At 47.0% G+C, this 16,788-nt stretch overlaps 1 protein-coding gene across 2 annotated transcripts in view; it reads left to right on the top strand.

The window, feature by feature from the left end:
- The window catches only part of LMCD1 (LIM and cysteine rich domains 1), a 57,297-nt gene extending 40,935 nt beyond the window's left edge, over positions 1–16,362 (top strand). For both annotated transcript variants that reach the window (XM_028518878.2, XM_036030859.1), the window contains 3 exons: positions 2,082–2,411; positions 13,738–13,953; positions 15,699–16,362. In XM_028518878.2, the coding sequence (XP_028374679.2) occupies positions 2,082–2,411; positions 13,738–13,953; positions 15,699–15,857 (705 nt within the window). In that variant the 3' untranslated portion in view covers positions 15,858–16,362. The remainder of the gene's footprint in view (positions 1–2,081; positions 2,412–13,737; positions 13,954–15,698) is intronic.
- Positions 16,363–16,788: the final 426 nt, after the last annotated feature.

Here is a 16,788-nt window from a genome sequence, read left to right as displayed (position 1 = left end):
TCAGATACCCTGCTTCAGACACAACCAGGAGGACCTATCCTAGGGCTTACTTCCACACCCTCCAGACTCCTAACTCAGAGTCTTTGGTGGACTCAGGAAGTTTTGTACAGGGTCTCCCAGTGATGCAGCATAACAGTGGAGACTGAGTTTCTCAGACCTGACTGTCTGGCATGTTTGTACTAGAAGCCACCTGCAATGTCTTACTGATCAAAAGAAAAATGATAGGTCATCTTGGTCTTCCCAAGACAGGTTCAGAGATAAGCCCTTCCTAGACAAGTAGTCAGATTCTTGTTCTTCTCAGTGTTGTGTGAAGGATCTTGGCCTCTTTGGCCAACAAGAAACCATCACCTTCTTGGTCCCTTTCACAGGCTGTAAACCCAGGTTAATGCTACTGCTCATCTCTCTCAGTTGTGGTGAGGATCAAGTGAGGCCACCACAGGCTTCTCACGATCATCAAGACCATGACAATCACGCAGCCTATCCTGAACTTTGCAGATGAGGAAACTGAGGCCCAGAGGGGTTGGGTACTTTGTCTGTCTTATACAGAGAGCAGCTGCAGGACTGGAACTAGAAACCCAAATTTCTTAACACCCCAGGACTCTGTTGACCATCTAGGCCATCTTCCGAATCTGGGAAAGCACCTTGAAAAGTGTTAGGGACTGTGCCAGTGAACAGGGATTAGCAGGGTATTCTGTGAGTTTGCAGTGCCAGGGGGCATCTCAAGCAGGTGGCCCCAGAATCTAGGACAGAGCCACCAAGGGGACATCCATAGCCACCCTTCCATTGATGAGTCTCACAGGAACCCAGGTCACCTCTCTTCCTTATCTAAAAACACTCTTATCCGTAGTTCTTTTATGATGAAACTTGGCAAATACCAGGCTCTGGGCTAGTACCCCCTGCCCAGGTTCCTCACCCCTGCCCCCTAAAAGCAGAAAACAACTGGACTGTTCATTATACATTGCAGTATAAATTTCCAGGCTGATTCACACAATTCCAAGATGAGTCCAGCCCCAATGATGCAATATGAGGCAGGCGAGCTCTAAAAGAGTAAATAGGGCAGCAGCCACTTGGGCAATGGGAATCAGGCAACCTGGTGGGTAGGTCAAGGTCATGGTCAAGGTCAGGCACAGAAATGGAAAACCTTTATCAAGAATACTTTGCCTTTCATAGTTTCCCAGGATGTTTTGGCCTTCACCTTTATTTCTCCCTGTCTCCCCATCCCTGGGACCCACCCAAGTAAAAGATTTCTGTTCAGCCCTAGTCAGGTGGCTCAGCTGGTTGGAGCATTGTCCCATGCACCAAAAGGTTGCAGGTTCGATCACCAGTTAAGGGCACATACCTAGGTTGCGGGTTTGATCCCCAGGAGGGGTGTGTATGGGAAGCAACCAATCAGTGTTTCTCTCTCAGATCCATGTTTCCCTCTCTCTTCTTCTCTCTCTCACCCCCTTCCCTCCCTCCCTCTTCCTCTGTCTCTGAAATCAATAAATAGGTCCTTAGGTGAGGATTTTTTTTAAAGATTTCTGGGTTGTTTTTTTTTTAAGGCCAAATTGGACAGTGATTCTGAACATGTTAATATTCACAAGGTTACCATTCACATCCATGTCGAAATGTTATTGACGTGAGACTTTGTTGGTTCTACCATTAGTCAATGTCTTTTCATATTTTAAATCAATAAACCAGGAAAACCCTTATGTTCATAATGATTTAATTATACTTTTCTAAGAAAAGCATTTTTAAGCGAGATTGACTTCTTTTCTAAATTAGGAACATTAACATGAGGTAAGTGAAGTAAAAATATTCTGTTTTTGAAGGAAATAAAATATGTGTCACAAAGTCAGCAAATCTAAAATGAACATCTACTCAAATCACACCGTTTTCATCAGAAAATGACTGTGCCTACAAGTTGGGGAGAGTGAAAGCTTAGTCAGCGCTCTCTTGGGCGTCACCAAAATTCACAACATTCCTTCCCTGGGAATCCTTGGGTTCCTCAAAAACCTGAAGAAGCTGGTAATTGTTCACCAGTTCTCAGATCTCTGCCTGGGGACCTGAGAATCACAGTGGGTTTCTGTCATCCTGCCCAGGGCCTGCAGTACATGGAGCTCATCCCAAAGGAGAGGCAGCCAGTGACCGGCACCGAGGGCGCCTATTACCGCCGCCGACAGCTCATGCACCAGCTCCCAATCTACGACCAGGACCCATCTCGCTGCCGTGGACTTTTGGAGAACGAGCTGAAACTAATGGAAGAATTTGTCAAGCAATATAAGAGCGAGGCCCTCGGTGTGGGAGAAGTGGCCCTCCCTGGGCAGGGCGGGTTGCCCAAGGAAGAGGGCAAGCAGCAGGAAAAGCCAGAGGGTGCAGAGCCTGCTGCTCCAACCACCAATGGCAACATTGGCGATCCCACCAAAGAATACGTAAGTCTCTCCCAGGCTTCCGGGGCTGTTGCAGCCATCCCAGCCGGGGCAGGCTTCTTCCCCTCATTCATGCACTCCTTCATACACTCATGCCTCCAGAAGCTCTAAGGTTTCTAGCTCTAGGGGAGCTGTGGCAGGCTTTTCGTGGGAGGTACCATGGTATCTGAGCTGTGCTCCTGAAAATTTCCTCTAGTGGGAGGGCAGGTGACATGCCATAGTGCTGAGCCACTGGAGACTGTTTAAGAACAGAGGAGGAACCCGGGTCTGAGGGTGAAACCTCAGGGATGGCTTTGCCTTATTCTGTCCCCCAGGAAGTGAAAGGATGAGCTTGAGACTGGTGTCACTGGGGCTGATGTTTGCTAAGTGTCATAGCTGCCCACTCCTTTCTGCCTTTTGTACCCTGACCCCTTCATCAGTCAGGTGGTTTCCCGCTTCTGTTTGACATTTGGAGATAAAAAGACACAGGGCCCTCAAGCAAATTACCTGATTTGCTGGAAACAGACTGGCAGTTACCATATATTTAGGACTATAAGATGAACCAGACCATAAGATGCCCCTAGGTTTTAGAGGAGAAAAATAGGGAAAAAAAATTTTGAAGCAAAAATGTGGTAAAATATTTAATAACCTGTGACCCCACTCCACTGCCCCCCACCACAGCGAGCCAGGTAAGCTACATTCAGACTATAAGACACACGCCCATTTTCCTCCTGAATTGGGGGGTGTGTCTTATAGTCCAAAAAATACGATACCTGTCTGAGCCAGATGTCCCAGGGGAATGGCAGCCCAAACAGTGCTGTCCACCCATCCAGAAAGAACCAACCTCTTTCTTCCCTACTGCAGTGACTCGGACTTATTATCTCAAACTCAAGTCCAGCATCTCCAACCCCCTGTGTTGCTGGCACATTTACTTGGGATTACCATCCAGTAAACCATGTTCATCTGAGACCTCTAAGGCAAAAGAACAAAACTTATTCTCTCTACCACAAATTTGGCAACGATGTTGATAAGACCCATTCCTCAGAAAGAGTGTATGTCCCGGAGACTTGTAAAAAATTAGATTTAGTGATCATGTTTTATAAACAAATCTCTTCCCCAACTCTGCCTTCTATCCACCCTCATATAGCTACTCGTCCTTAAGGATAAATACTGTGTAATCCCAAATTGGAAGGTGACTTCTTTAAGTCATGACATTTCCCAGTTGCCCTTCCCAAGAGAGAGATGCAGACCTGAGAACACATTTTATCTTTGTTCAGTGGGGAAGCAGGGCAAAGGCGGCCCGAGATCCCACATCCCTGCCTACGGTCAGCTCTAGGAAACAGTTCTGACACTTAGGAAGCATTTAAACAAGAAGAGACAGTAAATGGCAGATTCCACAGTCAGAAAATAAGGTGGGGACTCCAAAGGAAGCCAATATTGATTGGCCTGGGCTGGTTTGGGAAGACAGCGTTCTCCTTCCTTACCCTAACCCCAACTTAACTTCAGTAACTAATTACGTAATTATTGGCCTCAGGTCTGTCACCGCCTAGAGGCTGAGGTCTAGTCTTTATCTCTGTACCTGCAGCAGGGGCCTTCAATAGAGATAGTAGGTGTTCAACAAGTGTGTGATCCATGAATGAATGAACAAATGAGTGAATAAATGAATGTTCAGATTAAATTAAGCCTGAAAAGATGGGGACAATTTGAATGCCCATTTTGTCTAGGAGGATTAGGAGATCTCAAGGTCACCTTTATTAAGCACCTGCTCTGTGCCAAATGCTATGCTCACTCTTTCAGAGTCTTTGTTTAATTTGCACAGTTGCCTGACGGGGAGAATGTCACCAATCCCATTTTACAGGTGAGGAATCAGATTCAGAGAGGATAGGTAGGTAAATTTTCCAAGGTACCCCAGTTTCTATGCAGAAGGACATGGATCCAATAGTCTTTCTAGAGTTATAAAACCCTTGTTTTTATCTGTTCCAGGAAGAAAGGAGGTAGGGTGCTCTTATTAAACTCCCTCTTTATCTCCTGTAAGCCAGGGAGCAAATCCCATAAAGACAGCTAGATAGCCTGCCAGACCGTAGACCCTGTGTCCCCAGCGATGCTGTGTTTAGGTGTGGACATAGGCTGCACGCCCTGCACTGCTCTGCTTTACCCCAGTCAGTGGCCGCATTACGTGAACACGGGTGCTGGCCTTCCTGGGTGCTGTGTTCCCCTCATTTCTCATAAAAGGGCACTGCAGGACTGTTATCAGTGCTGAGAATAGGCACAAGGTCTGATTTTTGCTCCCCTGATGAGGGCAGTGAACTTTACTCGAAGTGGTCAGGGCATTCAACTTAAGAACCTGAGGGTGAGAAGGAAATTGTAGGGCTCAGTCCAACATCCCAAATCCAAACAGAGTTGTACAGGAAAAAATGTAGGCAAAAAGAGGGATAGGTGAAATGATGATACTATAACTATATTGGTAACATATTGCTGTTTATCATCCTATTAACGATCACTATTGCTGTTGCTAACAGCTACAATTCAGTGGGCATTTCCGTGAGCCAAGGGCAGTGCTCAGCACTGCAGCATGTAATTTAAAGCTCCCAGCCACCCAGGGGCGTCAAGAATGGCTATTGGATTCAAACCAACCCCTGAAAGACCCCAAGTCCATCTTTCCTGTTTCCCAAGGCTTATTTCTCAGAAAGCTAATGGATGTTGTACTACAGAAAGGTCGTGTGGCCATGTAAGTTTGGGAAATATTAGAGTGAACAAGACTCAATGGGTTTCTTTACTGCAGCACTTCTCAGAGCCCTCATAGGCTAACACAGTTGTCCTCAAACTAACATCGCCTAGAGGGCTTATTCAAATTTGGAGGGCTGGATCCAACTGCAGTTTCTTACTTAGTGGGTACAGATAGGGCCTGAGAATCTGCATTTGTAATGGGTCACCAGGCTGCTGCTGACACAATCTGGGGGCTACACTTTAAAAGCCACTGCTAAAGAGTGTTAAAAAAGGCCTAACATATAAGCTCAGCAAAAATGAAATCAGCAATTTGGTCGATGGTGAGGGTCCAGGAGACGATAACCCAGGCACTTCCTAGATTTAGTTGGCTTCCTGGCTTCAGGAGTCCAATTTGCAGAACACTGCACACCACTCTCGCATTCTTTGAGATGTCCACGAGGAGTTCTGGAAACACAGGCACAGAATCAAACACACTGCTGTGTAGCTGGCCCTGACCACTCATGTCTTTGACCACACTCCACTCCACAGTCGGAGGCTACCAGCCCTCATTTTTCTCTGTGCTGCAGCTCAGCCTGTCACAGTCATGACCTTCTTCAGAGACCTTGGGAGGGGCTCCGACTCAGGCGAGCAGGGTCAAGCTGCCGAGACATCCCCCATAGCCCTTTCATCTAAGTGTCCTCAGAGGAAGGGTTATCTAGACCAGAGGAGCCTTATTGCCAAAAGCCTTTCCCAGCTCGCCCATGTGGAATTCCCACCCATGGGCTCAGCTGTGAGCGAAGCCAGATAATGGAGGGCCAGTCAGGTTGTGGAGATGATGGCATCTGAGCCCGACCCATCCTAGTGGCCAGAGCTGTCCAGTTTTGTGGATCTGAGCGTAGTTCGCAGATCTGCACCTCCCTTATGGCTTTCAACCCTCAGGCCATCAGACAAGGTCCCCTGACAGGACAGGGTGGCCGGAAATCAGCCACGGCACATCTGAGAGAGAACCCAGGGGTGGCTGCCCACACCAACCACAGAGCAGTCCTCTGAAAGTGTTACTATCACTGGGGATAGGAGAGGCGGGGCACCACGGGTAGTACCTTCAGAGTAATCCCTCTGCATGAGGACACACGGTGGCAGAAATACCCCAGATACCAACTCACACTTCCTGTCCCTCCCAAAGCATGCCCTTTAGGTCAATGAGGCCAATTAAAAACCGAAAAACATTTAGTCTCCCTCTCTTGCCCTCACTTGCCTCACTGTGTGTGTGTGTGTGGACACACACACAGGGAGGGAACTGTTTACTGCCGAGCAGGCCCATTCATCTCTGAATCCCCCTGACAACCAGCAAGAGAGGTTGGGGTTGCCATATGCATTTCACAGATGTGGAGCCGGAGACATGGAGAGGTTAAGCAGCTTGCTGATGAGAGATGGGGCTGGGATTCCATCCCAGGTCCTGCTGCACCGTAGACCAGTGGAGTCTGAGGAGCCCTGGGTGGAGCCCAGCAGTGTGGGTGGGTGCAACAACACCAGGGGCGTGTATTTAGGTTTCCTGGGGTGAACAACAGTGTTCAGAGTAACTCAAAATCCAGCCCAGTGGAGAATTTGGGGGCCTCTTGTCTGGGTGCCCAGAACAACAGAAGGACTTGCCTGCCCTACCCCACTCCCACTGGGTCTTAGGGGCTTCAAAGCCTTCCGTGGCCAGGAAGCTTCCAGCTCCAGTAACCTGGACCCTTTCATACCAGAATAGTGAAACCCCAGACTCACTTTCCTGGCCCTCTGCTCCCCACCTCTCCTACCTGGATGGAACCTGTGGGCGCCTGAGTACCCTGCAGGCAATGACCTTACTGCTCTGATGGCTAATGTCTCCACCAAACCTCTTCCCTGCATCAGAGAGCTTACTGGATATTCTCTCAGAAATTGAATATACAGATATTTCCTAGGCGTGGTCATTTTGCCCAGGTATTTCCGCCCTTCCCTGTACCCCAAACTTGTAACTAAAGAAGGGGGAAAGAAAGCCAGAACATAACATTTAATGTAATCTCCACCCTTTAGTATTTATTTTTCCTGCCATCCCCCCCACCCCAGGCCCTTCCCCACAACACCCCTTTTTCAGGCCAAGCCATGCCAAAGAGAGTGACTAAGAGGGGGGCAATATATTGAGAAGTGAAGACCTTCCTTGAAATTGTAAAGTTTTCTTAATTTGGTCCAAATTATAGTGTGGCCCCACCCCCCTCTTCCCACAAGAATGCACAGAGGAGGGACTCAGAGACCTGGGTCCCCACCCTTCCACTGAGGTCTGCCTCTCAGATGGAAACCCACAGCAGCTGGCGGCTCACCGGACTCCAGCCCCAACAAGGGACATATTTGTGGGCAAGGGACTTCCAAGTCCTTGTCCGAACAGATGTTTGGCTTGTGGGCTTGGCAGGGCAGCTTGCCTGGCAGGGTGGCTCCAGCCCCTATCTGGTAATTTGAAACCACTGCCCTGCCCCCTACCTTGTGCCAGGCTGAGCTGGAAGACAGGATGGGAAGAGTCCCAGAGAAGCAACTCTGAAAAATCACCATGGTTACCAGGCTTCTCAACATCTGCCTCCCTCCCTTACAGTGGAAATATTTTAATAACATTAAGTGTTTTTTTCTTTTTCACAGAGAATTCCCTGTATTCCACTTCTTATGCTTGTAAATACTTTTCCATGTTGCCACATAGGCCTCACAAGCATTTTCGTTTCTTCTGAAATGAACCGCATGATATTCCATTGACTGAAACAGAGGTTGGCAAACTTTTTCTGTTAAAGGAAGAGTGAATATTTTAGATTTTGCAGCCATACAGTCCCAGTCACAACTACTCACCTCTGTCCGTGTAGCAGGAATGCAGCCATCGACAATATCCAAACTGATGACCATGGCTGTGTTCCAATAAAACTTTGTTTGCAGACACAGGTAGTGGGCCAGATTTGGCCCATGGAGGTAGTTTGCTGACCCCAGAACTTGGAAAAACCATAAAAAATAGTTTTAGCTTTTTATGAATTACTTTGGTTTTGTCCAATTTTATGTGGCTCTCATGGGTTAATGGATGATGGATGGGGATGAGGAGGGGGCGGATGCCATCTACTACTCATTGACCAGGTTGTGCCAGGCACCAGCCGAAGGCTTCATTCATATCGTTAATTTATTTAATGCTAAGAATTATCCTACAAAGTAGATAATACCCCTTTTCAAAGACTAAGAGATTGAGACAAGTTCTCAGTCAACTTAAACAGTGTTTTCAAACTTCTGGTTATAACCTATCAGTGGACAGTAAATTGATTTAGTGAATTATAACCAGAATTTTCTGGAAAAAAAAAAAGAAGTACTTCAGGGGAGGTAAATATTTTTCTGGGAACCTTTTGTCTCAGGGGTGTGGAGGTGTTCATGTGTTTCTGTAATACATCAGGTCATAATATGTATTTCCTACTCTGGATCACAGACAAAAAAAAAAAGAAAGAAAGAAAACATACAGTTGAGGAAATCATGTAGTCACCTAGCTGGTGAGTGGTTAAACCAGAACTGGAGCTCAGGCCCAACCCCAACCCCAAAGCGTAGGAACTCCCATTGCCAGACCCCTGGCTGGAGGCACCGTGAGAAGCTGGTGCCTAGGGATGGCCACATATAAAGCTTTCCCCTCCTCAGCAGTCTCTGTTTGCAGGAAGTTAGTCATGCCCACACGCCACACGAGCTGCATTCAAGAACACCCCAGGCTGACATTCTCCTTTGCAAGTGTAGATTTATGAAGACTTCCCAGTTCCATCCCCACCCCAGTCCCCCACACACACCTCACTAGATACCCAGTGAAGGAGATTCAGTTAGAAACACCTAACGTTTTACCTGGCATGACAGAGAGCCCTGTATTCAATAACCTGCCCTAAGCAGAAGCATGAGGCAAAGTGGTTGGTTGGCATTCCACTTCCAGCAGTGACCTTCACATGTAAAGCTTTTCTCACAAACCAGGGCCTTTCACATGTTTCAGGGGAGGAACGTGAGGCTCAGAGAGGTGGGTGACTAGCCCAGGGGCTAACCAGTGAAGAAGCCATGGTACAGACCTCATTCCAAAGCCATGACCCTAAGCACTGCACCCAACCGCCTGTCCTGCACCTGCAGGAGCCTCAGGAAAATGACAGTTTGGGGGGGAAGAGAGCACAACAGCCTACAGATGCCAGAAATGAGCTTGAGCCAGGAAAGGAAAGGGGAAGGGAGGAGAAGGGAGGGGAAGAGAGGGAAAGGGGAGGGGAGGGGAGGGAAGGGAAGGGAAGGGAAGGGAAGGGAAGGGAAGGGAAGGGAAGGGAAGGGAAGGGAAGGGAGAAGAGGGGAGGGAGAAGAGGGGAGGGAGAAGAGGGAAGGGAGAAGAGGGAAGGGAGAAGAGGGAAGAAAGACATTACTCGAATACGTAAGGCTGCAAAGCAGAGATGGTGCATAATCACCATAAGAGGAAATGAGGAGATGCTGTTTATAAATAAATTATTGAGTATTTGTATTGGAAAGAACCCAGCGCCTGAATTCAAGGCCCTTGTATTAATATTTACTATATTGTAATGGTGAGATTTTCACAGGGCACTCTGGGTTTAGACTGGGTAGGCTCTTTGGATAAGAGCCTTCCAGAAGAGAGAGCAGGGTTGGGACAGAGCTCTGTTGTGCTCAGGGATCAGCAATTTGGGCAGGGCTCAGTGGGGACAGCTGATCCCTGGCCTTGTGGCATCATTCAGAGCAGCTTGCAGGCCAGGTACTGGAGCCTTCTGAAGCTCCTTCCCTCATACACCTGGCCTGGCCTGGCCATGGTGCTGGGCAGATGCAAATAGCTGGGGCTGGGCCAGCAGTAGCTTCTGTGTCGCCCCAACGTGGAAGCCTCAGGACTTTGTCCCTTCCGGCCCAGGGCCAGTGTGTGTGTAGTAAGAGAGGGAGCCTGTGGGAGCTGTGTTGCCCTTATGACCTCCCTTGGGGATCTATAGCATCCTGTCTATCCGACAGCAGCAAGCCTTTCAGGTGGGGCCACATTCAAAGGAAGGAACTGAAACACCCACTGGCTGGAGGAGGGTCCCAGAATTTGCAACATCATTTTCACACAGAGAACCCCAGCTTTCCGGGGCCTTAGCCTCTGAGGCAACCCAATTTACAATGTTCCTCAGCTTTCTCAAAGCAGGCATTTTTACAGATTACAAAGGTCCAAAGTACAGAATTTTCAAACTCTTTCTTATGGACCCTTATCATTAAGAATGTCTCGCCACTTGAACCGGGACGGGGCAAAGCTTCAATGGCACTGGGAGAAGAAACATCATGTTCGTTCTGCCTGTGACAGGTCCATGGCAGACATCCCCCCCAAGCAGGGATCGTCTGCAAACTAAGCTATGTGGCAAATGTTGGAAAGATTCTCATGAACAAGCTCTGGTTTTAGATAGTTGGGGATATGAGTAAGAACCAACTGATAGGCCGATGATGAGTGTTTTTCCCTGTGCCTTTTAACATAGTCCCAACAGACTTCTACTTGACCACACTATCTCCTTAGGCAAAGTGGCCTAAGAATGACCACATTGGGCTTTCTTAAAAATAGTCTAGAATCTAAGCAGGCTAGGAATTCAAATTGGCTTTTGCTGTAACCAAATAGAATTGGTGATATCATTTTTGGTGAGCTTATTTATAAGGTCATTTTTAAACACTACGACAGTGGTTCTCAAAGTGTGGACTCCTGACCACACCAGCATCCCCTGGGAACCTGAAAATTCCTATGCACCATCCCAGACCCACTGAATCAGACGCCCTGGGGCTGGGGCCCAGCAGTCTGTTTGAATGAGCCCTCTGTGGGATGCTGGGGCAGACTGCAGTCTGAGAATCACTGCCTTTGGGCGGGGGGAGTGCCTGCCAAGCCAGGCACTGGTGGTAGCCGAGTCTGGAGCAGTGACCAGACAGTGAAACTCACACAACTCCATGCCAACCTGCATGCTAGCAGTGTTATGGAGGGAGCCCCAGGCCTCCAAACCAAATGCAGATCCCGCCTTTAACATGACTTTGTCATCTTGGAAAAAGTGAGTTAACACCTCTGAGCCTCGGCTTTCTTAATTTTTTATTGATTTTTTTAAGAGAGAGAAACAAACACTAATTTGTTGTTTCGCTTATGTATACATTCATTGGTTGCTTTGGGTATGTCCCCTGGCCAGGGATCAAACCCACAACCTTGGCATCTCAGGATGACACTCTAACCAACTGAGCTACCCAGCCAGGACCTCTTGGCTTTATCTATAAGTAAGGCTGAGATAGGGAATAACGAGATTTTATCTAATTATTACTGAACCCTTATAGAATCCATTAACTCTGTTATCTCATTTAATCATGCAACAATCCTATGTTATTGCTAGTAGTAGTGTCTCCAAACTAAGGCACAGAGATGTTGGGTAACTTGTCCAAGGTCCCACAGTTAGTTCCTCTCTCAACCATCCCTGCAATTTCAAAATTATAAAGCTCAGTGGCAAAGATTATAGCAGTATAAGTTTGTACAGAGGAAGGTGGTACCAGGGTCCTAGGCCCCAAGCAGGCTAGGCATTCTGCTGTCGGTGCCAGCTGCCCCCAGTGGTTGGGGGACTACCAGGTGACAGAGCCAGGTCACTGTCAGATCTGTTATTCTTTGAGATGACAGGAAAAGAGTCACAGAAAACAGCTCAGAGGCAAGAAGGAGAAAATTGGTTCCTGACACATGTTGACAGGGCTCATTACCCAGACATCTTACTTTCATAAAGTGACAGTGGCACTGTTTACTTAGAAGGGCTGGCTACTGGCAGTAACAGGCCAGGAGCCAGGGGTGCTGGGGAAACAGAGAAGAGACATGCTTCATGCTGAGGCTCAGAGACCAAGCTCACATGCGCGAATCTCTCCTCCTTCCTCCACTCTGCCGCCACAATTGCCTCCCTGTAGTACAAGCCAGAACACAGCACGAACCCTCATCTCAAGAACCAGTCATGGCTCCCCAGAGTGAACCCAACCCATAACCTGGATTCAGAACCACCCAGGATCACCCCCAAACTACCTCTCTGACCTCATATCACCCATTTCCTTCTCTGAATCGGGGCCCTACTGATGCCCCGGGCCCACCCAGGTGCATCTGTGCCCCTCTCCCCTTCCCTACCTGTGGAAATGTGCTGGTGAGAGCCCCGCTGATGCATCATGGAGATACTCGACCCGGTGTCGTGATCAGCAGCAAGTCCCTCTGTGTGGGAGGAAAGGACTGGAAATCTCAACCTGTGAAATTTAGAAAGACAGACAGAAAATTCACTTCGTACTGACACAGCCATCGCCAAATAGTTTACACTTCCCAGCTATGCTGAAAGAGATGGTGAAAATAGATGAATGCTGATTCACCACTTTTGGCTTAGACCCTCTGATGCGTTCCAGGCACAAGGTTTTCACGCCCCACCTTCTTGTGGGCAACACTGAAACCACAAACCTAGCACAGTCTAAGGAACATCAGCAGGCGTTCAGGGTCAATTAACCAAATGTATTCTTTCTCTAGACATCTATTCAACAACCACTATGCCTAGGGGCTGCCATCAGCACAGGAGCATTCTTTGTCATTTGGTTTTCTTTCTCCAACTTTCACTATTTTAATTTTTATTCCCTCATCATATACAGGAGTATATTATCAATAAGTGTGTAGTGAAAGTATTTAAATTAAGAATATTCAGTGTTTAGGCTCTTAACATATGCCTACTTGTGTCTGCATGACAAAACAATAACTACTTCAATGGGGCTGACATGTAACTGGTGCTTAGTAACCGAATTCTCTTCCAAAGCCAAGGTCAGCAAATATTTTCTGTAGAAGGCCAAGTAGTAAATATTTCAGGAGTTTTCAGCCAAGATCCAAATCAATGATATTATGTAGGTATGTTATGTAACAAGCTAGAAAACAAATTATCGCAATTTTTTTTTATTTTTGAAATTAAAGATGCAGTTAACCCTCCAACAACACAGTTTAAACTGTTTGGGTCTCATACAGTTTAAACCCGTGTCATTCAAGGTTCAGCTGCATCTGCGATCCACGGTCGGGAATCCAAATGTGCAGAGGGTCATTTTAAGTCACATGCAGCTTTTCTCCTGCATAGAGGGCTGGTGCCCTCACTCCCACATTGTCCAAGGGCCAACCGTATAATATTATAATTAAGTTCAAGTTTTTGTAACACAGGCTGTATTAGTTCGGGCTATCATAATTGGGAACTGGGAATGCCAAAGACCAAGGAACTTAAACAACAGAAATATATTTTCTCACAGTTTTTAAATGAATTAATTATTTAACTCTCCTCAGTTTTAATTTTTCTTATGGTCAATATCAATAGCTATTACCTATGTGAAAAAAAGTCTTTATACTCTTCTTAAGAGCATAAACTGTCACGAGAACAAAAAGTTTGAGAACCTCAGGGCTAAATCAAGTACCTTATTTAGTCTTCAGAACAACCTACTAGGTAGGTAGTGTTATCCCACTTTGCAGATGAGAAAACTGAGGAACAGAGAAGTGTAATAACTCATTCAGGGTCACCCAGGAAGTAAAAAGACAAGCTGAAACTTGAACCTGTGTCGCTTGTCTTTCATGACTGCCTTGTATCTTTGGGGCCTTCCCTGACCCCTCCAGGTGTGTGAGCTCTGCAAGGGAGGAGCGCCTGCTGACAGCCCCGTGGTCTACGTGGACCGGGCCGGCTACGACAAGCAGTGGCATCCTGCCTGCTTTGTGTGCGTCAAGTGCTCTGAGCCGCTGGTGGACCTCATCTACTTCTGGAAGGATGGTGCGCCCTGGTGCGGCCGCCACTACTGCGAAAGCATCCGGCCCCGGTGCTCCGGCTGCGATGAGGTAATTAGGCAGTGGGGCTGGGCAGTGGGGTGGGCACCCCCACCATTGTGGGAGACGACCCAAGGCCAAGGGGAATGTGGCTTCACTGATTATGTGATCCACCAATAGGAACACTGAGGCTCAGGTCACGCTTCACGCTGAGCTGGCCTGTTTTTGCATCTGCAAAATGGGTCCAATATTAGTTTCCACCCCTAGGATCATTGGGATGGGTCAGAGATAGTGTGTCTGTCCAGCCTTGTCCTTGGCACTTAGTAAGTTGCTCAGGAGAACATCGAAGGGGATGTAACAGGAAGCAGGTACCTGGTTCTGCGTCTATTAGTTGTGGTTATACAATTCCTGTGCCTCAGTTTTCTCACTTAAAAAACAGGAAGGATAACAATGTCTATCCCATGTGTTTACTATGAAGATAAACAAGATACTGAATGGAAATGCTTGTCATGGGCTTGACCAAGTAGCTAATAAATGGGAGCTGCTCTTAGTCTTAGGATAATGTAACATAAAATGACACAACAATACAACATTAACCTACTATAACACTGTACAATAAATACAATGCAATGCAGTTGTTAGAGATGCTATGAAAAGGACTCAGCTGTCCAATGTGGTTTAAAACTAGAGGAACTCCCAGGTATATTAATAATGATAATAATAATTGTGATAATAATAAGTACTATGTGCATGCCTTCAGTGGTGGGAAACTCACTACCTTTATCTTTGGCACATATGAGGGTCTTCTTCATTCTGAGCCCAGAGCTGGCTCCTACCACCTTCCACAGTTGGTCTTCATTAGAAGTTAAGGCCTGTTACCTAGTAACTGTCATTAAGTGACATTTAAAAAGGAGAAGGACAGTCAGCAGGCCTGCACCACAGCCTCACTTCTGTGAGGACAGCAGTATGTTCACTGTAACAACACTCTGCCCTTTCTTCAGGGCTCATGATGGGTCTGTAACTTGCTACGTACTTTAGGTGCAATGTGCTATTTATACCTCACAACAACCCTGTAGAGGGGGACAATCATTACATCCCTCTTACGTGTGAGAGAAGTGCAGCTCAGAGAGGGCAATGATAAACATGGCATCCACTTTGTATCCATCAGCACTCCAAGCACTTCATATGTAGTAGCTCCTGCAGCACTCATAAAATCCTATGGGATGGGTAGTATTTACATCCCTATTCTACAGATGTGGAAACTGAGGCCCAAGGAAATGAAGCAATTTGCCCCAAGTCACAAAGCTAAGTGTGTAAGTGATACTTTACACCCAGTTCCTATGTGACCCCCAACCTCCAAAGTCACGTCTAACCAGTGTACGATCCTGCTCTTTCTGAGCCTCGGGTTCCTCACCATATATATATTCCAAAGTGTCACTTTCTTCTGAGCCTGAGTGACATGTGTGTTGAAGACTCTTGAAGACTGGCCATAGGCAGCTTCACTATCATTAGGCTGTCCTCACTGGAGTATTTAATATTGTCTCAGAATACAAAGGGGCTTCACAATTGACCCAAAGAGTGTTCCAAAGACTGGATGAGTAAAACCTGCTGATGGTAGAGGACTTTTCTTTCCATCCAAGGAGCTACGATGCAACCATGACCTTCACCAAATACTGTACTTAGTGCCTCAGATTAATGTCAGATTTCTCCACTGAGGCACTTAAAGGTCAAAACAAGGACAGGATGAACTACCACCCTACAACTTGCCTTCAATATACTGTCTCTACTAGGTTCACTTCTTCTGCTCTCCTCTCCAGATAATATTCTCGGAGGACTACCAGCGTGTGGAAGACCTGGCCTGGCACCGAAAGCACTTTGTCTGTGAGGGCTGCGAGCAGCAGCTCAGTGGCCGGGCGTACATCGTCACCAAGGGTCAGCTTCTGTGCCCAACTTGCAGCAAGTCCAAACGCTCCTGAAGGGCTGCCTGTCCATGGCCAGAATCCACAGGCACCCTGTGAGGAGGAAAGCCAGGTGTGCCGAGGCCATCCTACAGGTCTGATGTGACAACCTGCAAGCAACAAAAACAGTGATAATTTTTTCAGTGAGAATATATATACACATATATTCTAGGTGGGTGGTGGTGGATCCTTGAGGGTCAATAGTTTCAAAGCCAGAAATGTTCTGAGAAGTCTTAGGATGGAGTTACTTTGTTTTTGTTGCTGTTGTTTCCCAGCTACCAACTAAAGACACAATCATCTGCAAGGGATGTCTAGGAGGAGTTTCCCAGAATGCAGTTCTGAGTGATGGAATCACGTAGCTGTAGAATGTGCGTGCTTTTCCGTGAGCCTGGGAGCTCCCCCATGAGCAGGGTGGTATCCCAACAATCGTTTGTTGCCTCCTTTCAAATGGAATTGGAATTTTAAATAAAAATCTTTTTTTGGCATGATAAACATCCTATCAATAAACATTTTACGTAGTCCACATATGCCCTTATCTAATTATTTACACTAAGGCAGTGATTTCATGGCATCCATTTAGCCCCATACCCCTGAATGCTGGTGCGCCTCTTCATCGATGGGTCTCATCAGACTTCTCTGGAGAAGGGAGGTCCTTGGAGCAGAATCCCACCCCCAGTTTCAGCTTTCCCCAGATCACTGATGGAATGTGCATGTTGTATTTCATGGTGTACCAAAAAGTAGCCTCCTGGGAGCTGAAGAGCTGCTTAAGAAAAGGGACCAGACTCAGCTGCCCTCAGCCCAAGCAGGTGAACCACTCTGGGAGTAAGACCAGGTAAAAGATTGGGGAGCCACCAAACAGGGCTACATGAGACCTGGTGACTTGTGTGGACAGACCTTAAGAAATACTAGACTTTTATGAGAAATCTCTTTTTTAAAAATATTGCCAACT

Source organism: Phyllostomus discolor, chromosome 7 (genome assembly GCF_004126475.2).
Source record: "Phyllostomus discolor isolate MPI-MPIP mPhyDis1 chromosome 7, mPhyDis1.pri.v3, whole genome shotgun sequence".
Taxonomy (NCBI): Eukaryota; Metazoa; Chordata; class Mammalia; order Chiroptera; family Phyllostomidae; genus Phyllostomus; species Phyllostomus discolor.
The sequence above is the reverse complement of the archived record's forward strand: the minus strand, read 5'-3'. Positions and strand labels throughout refer to the sequence as shown.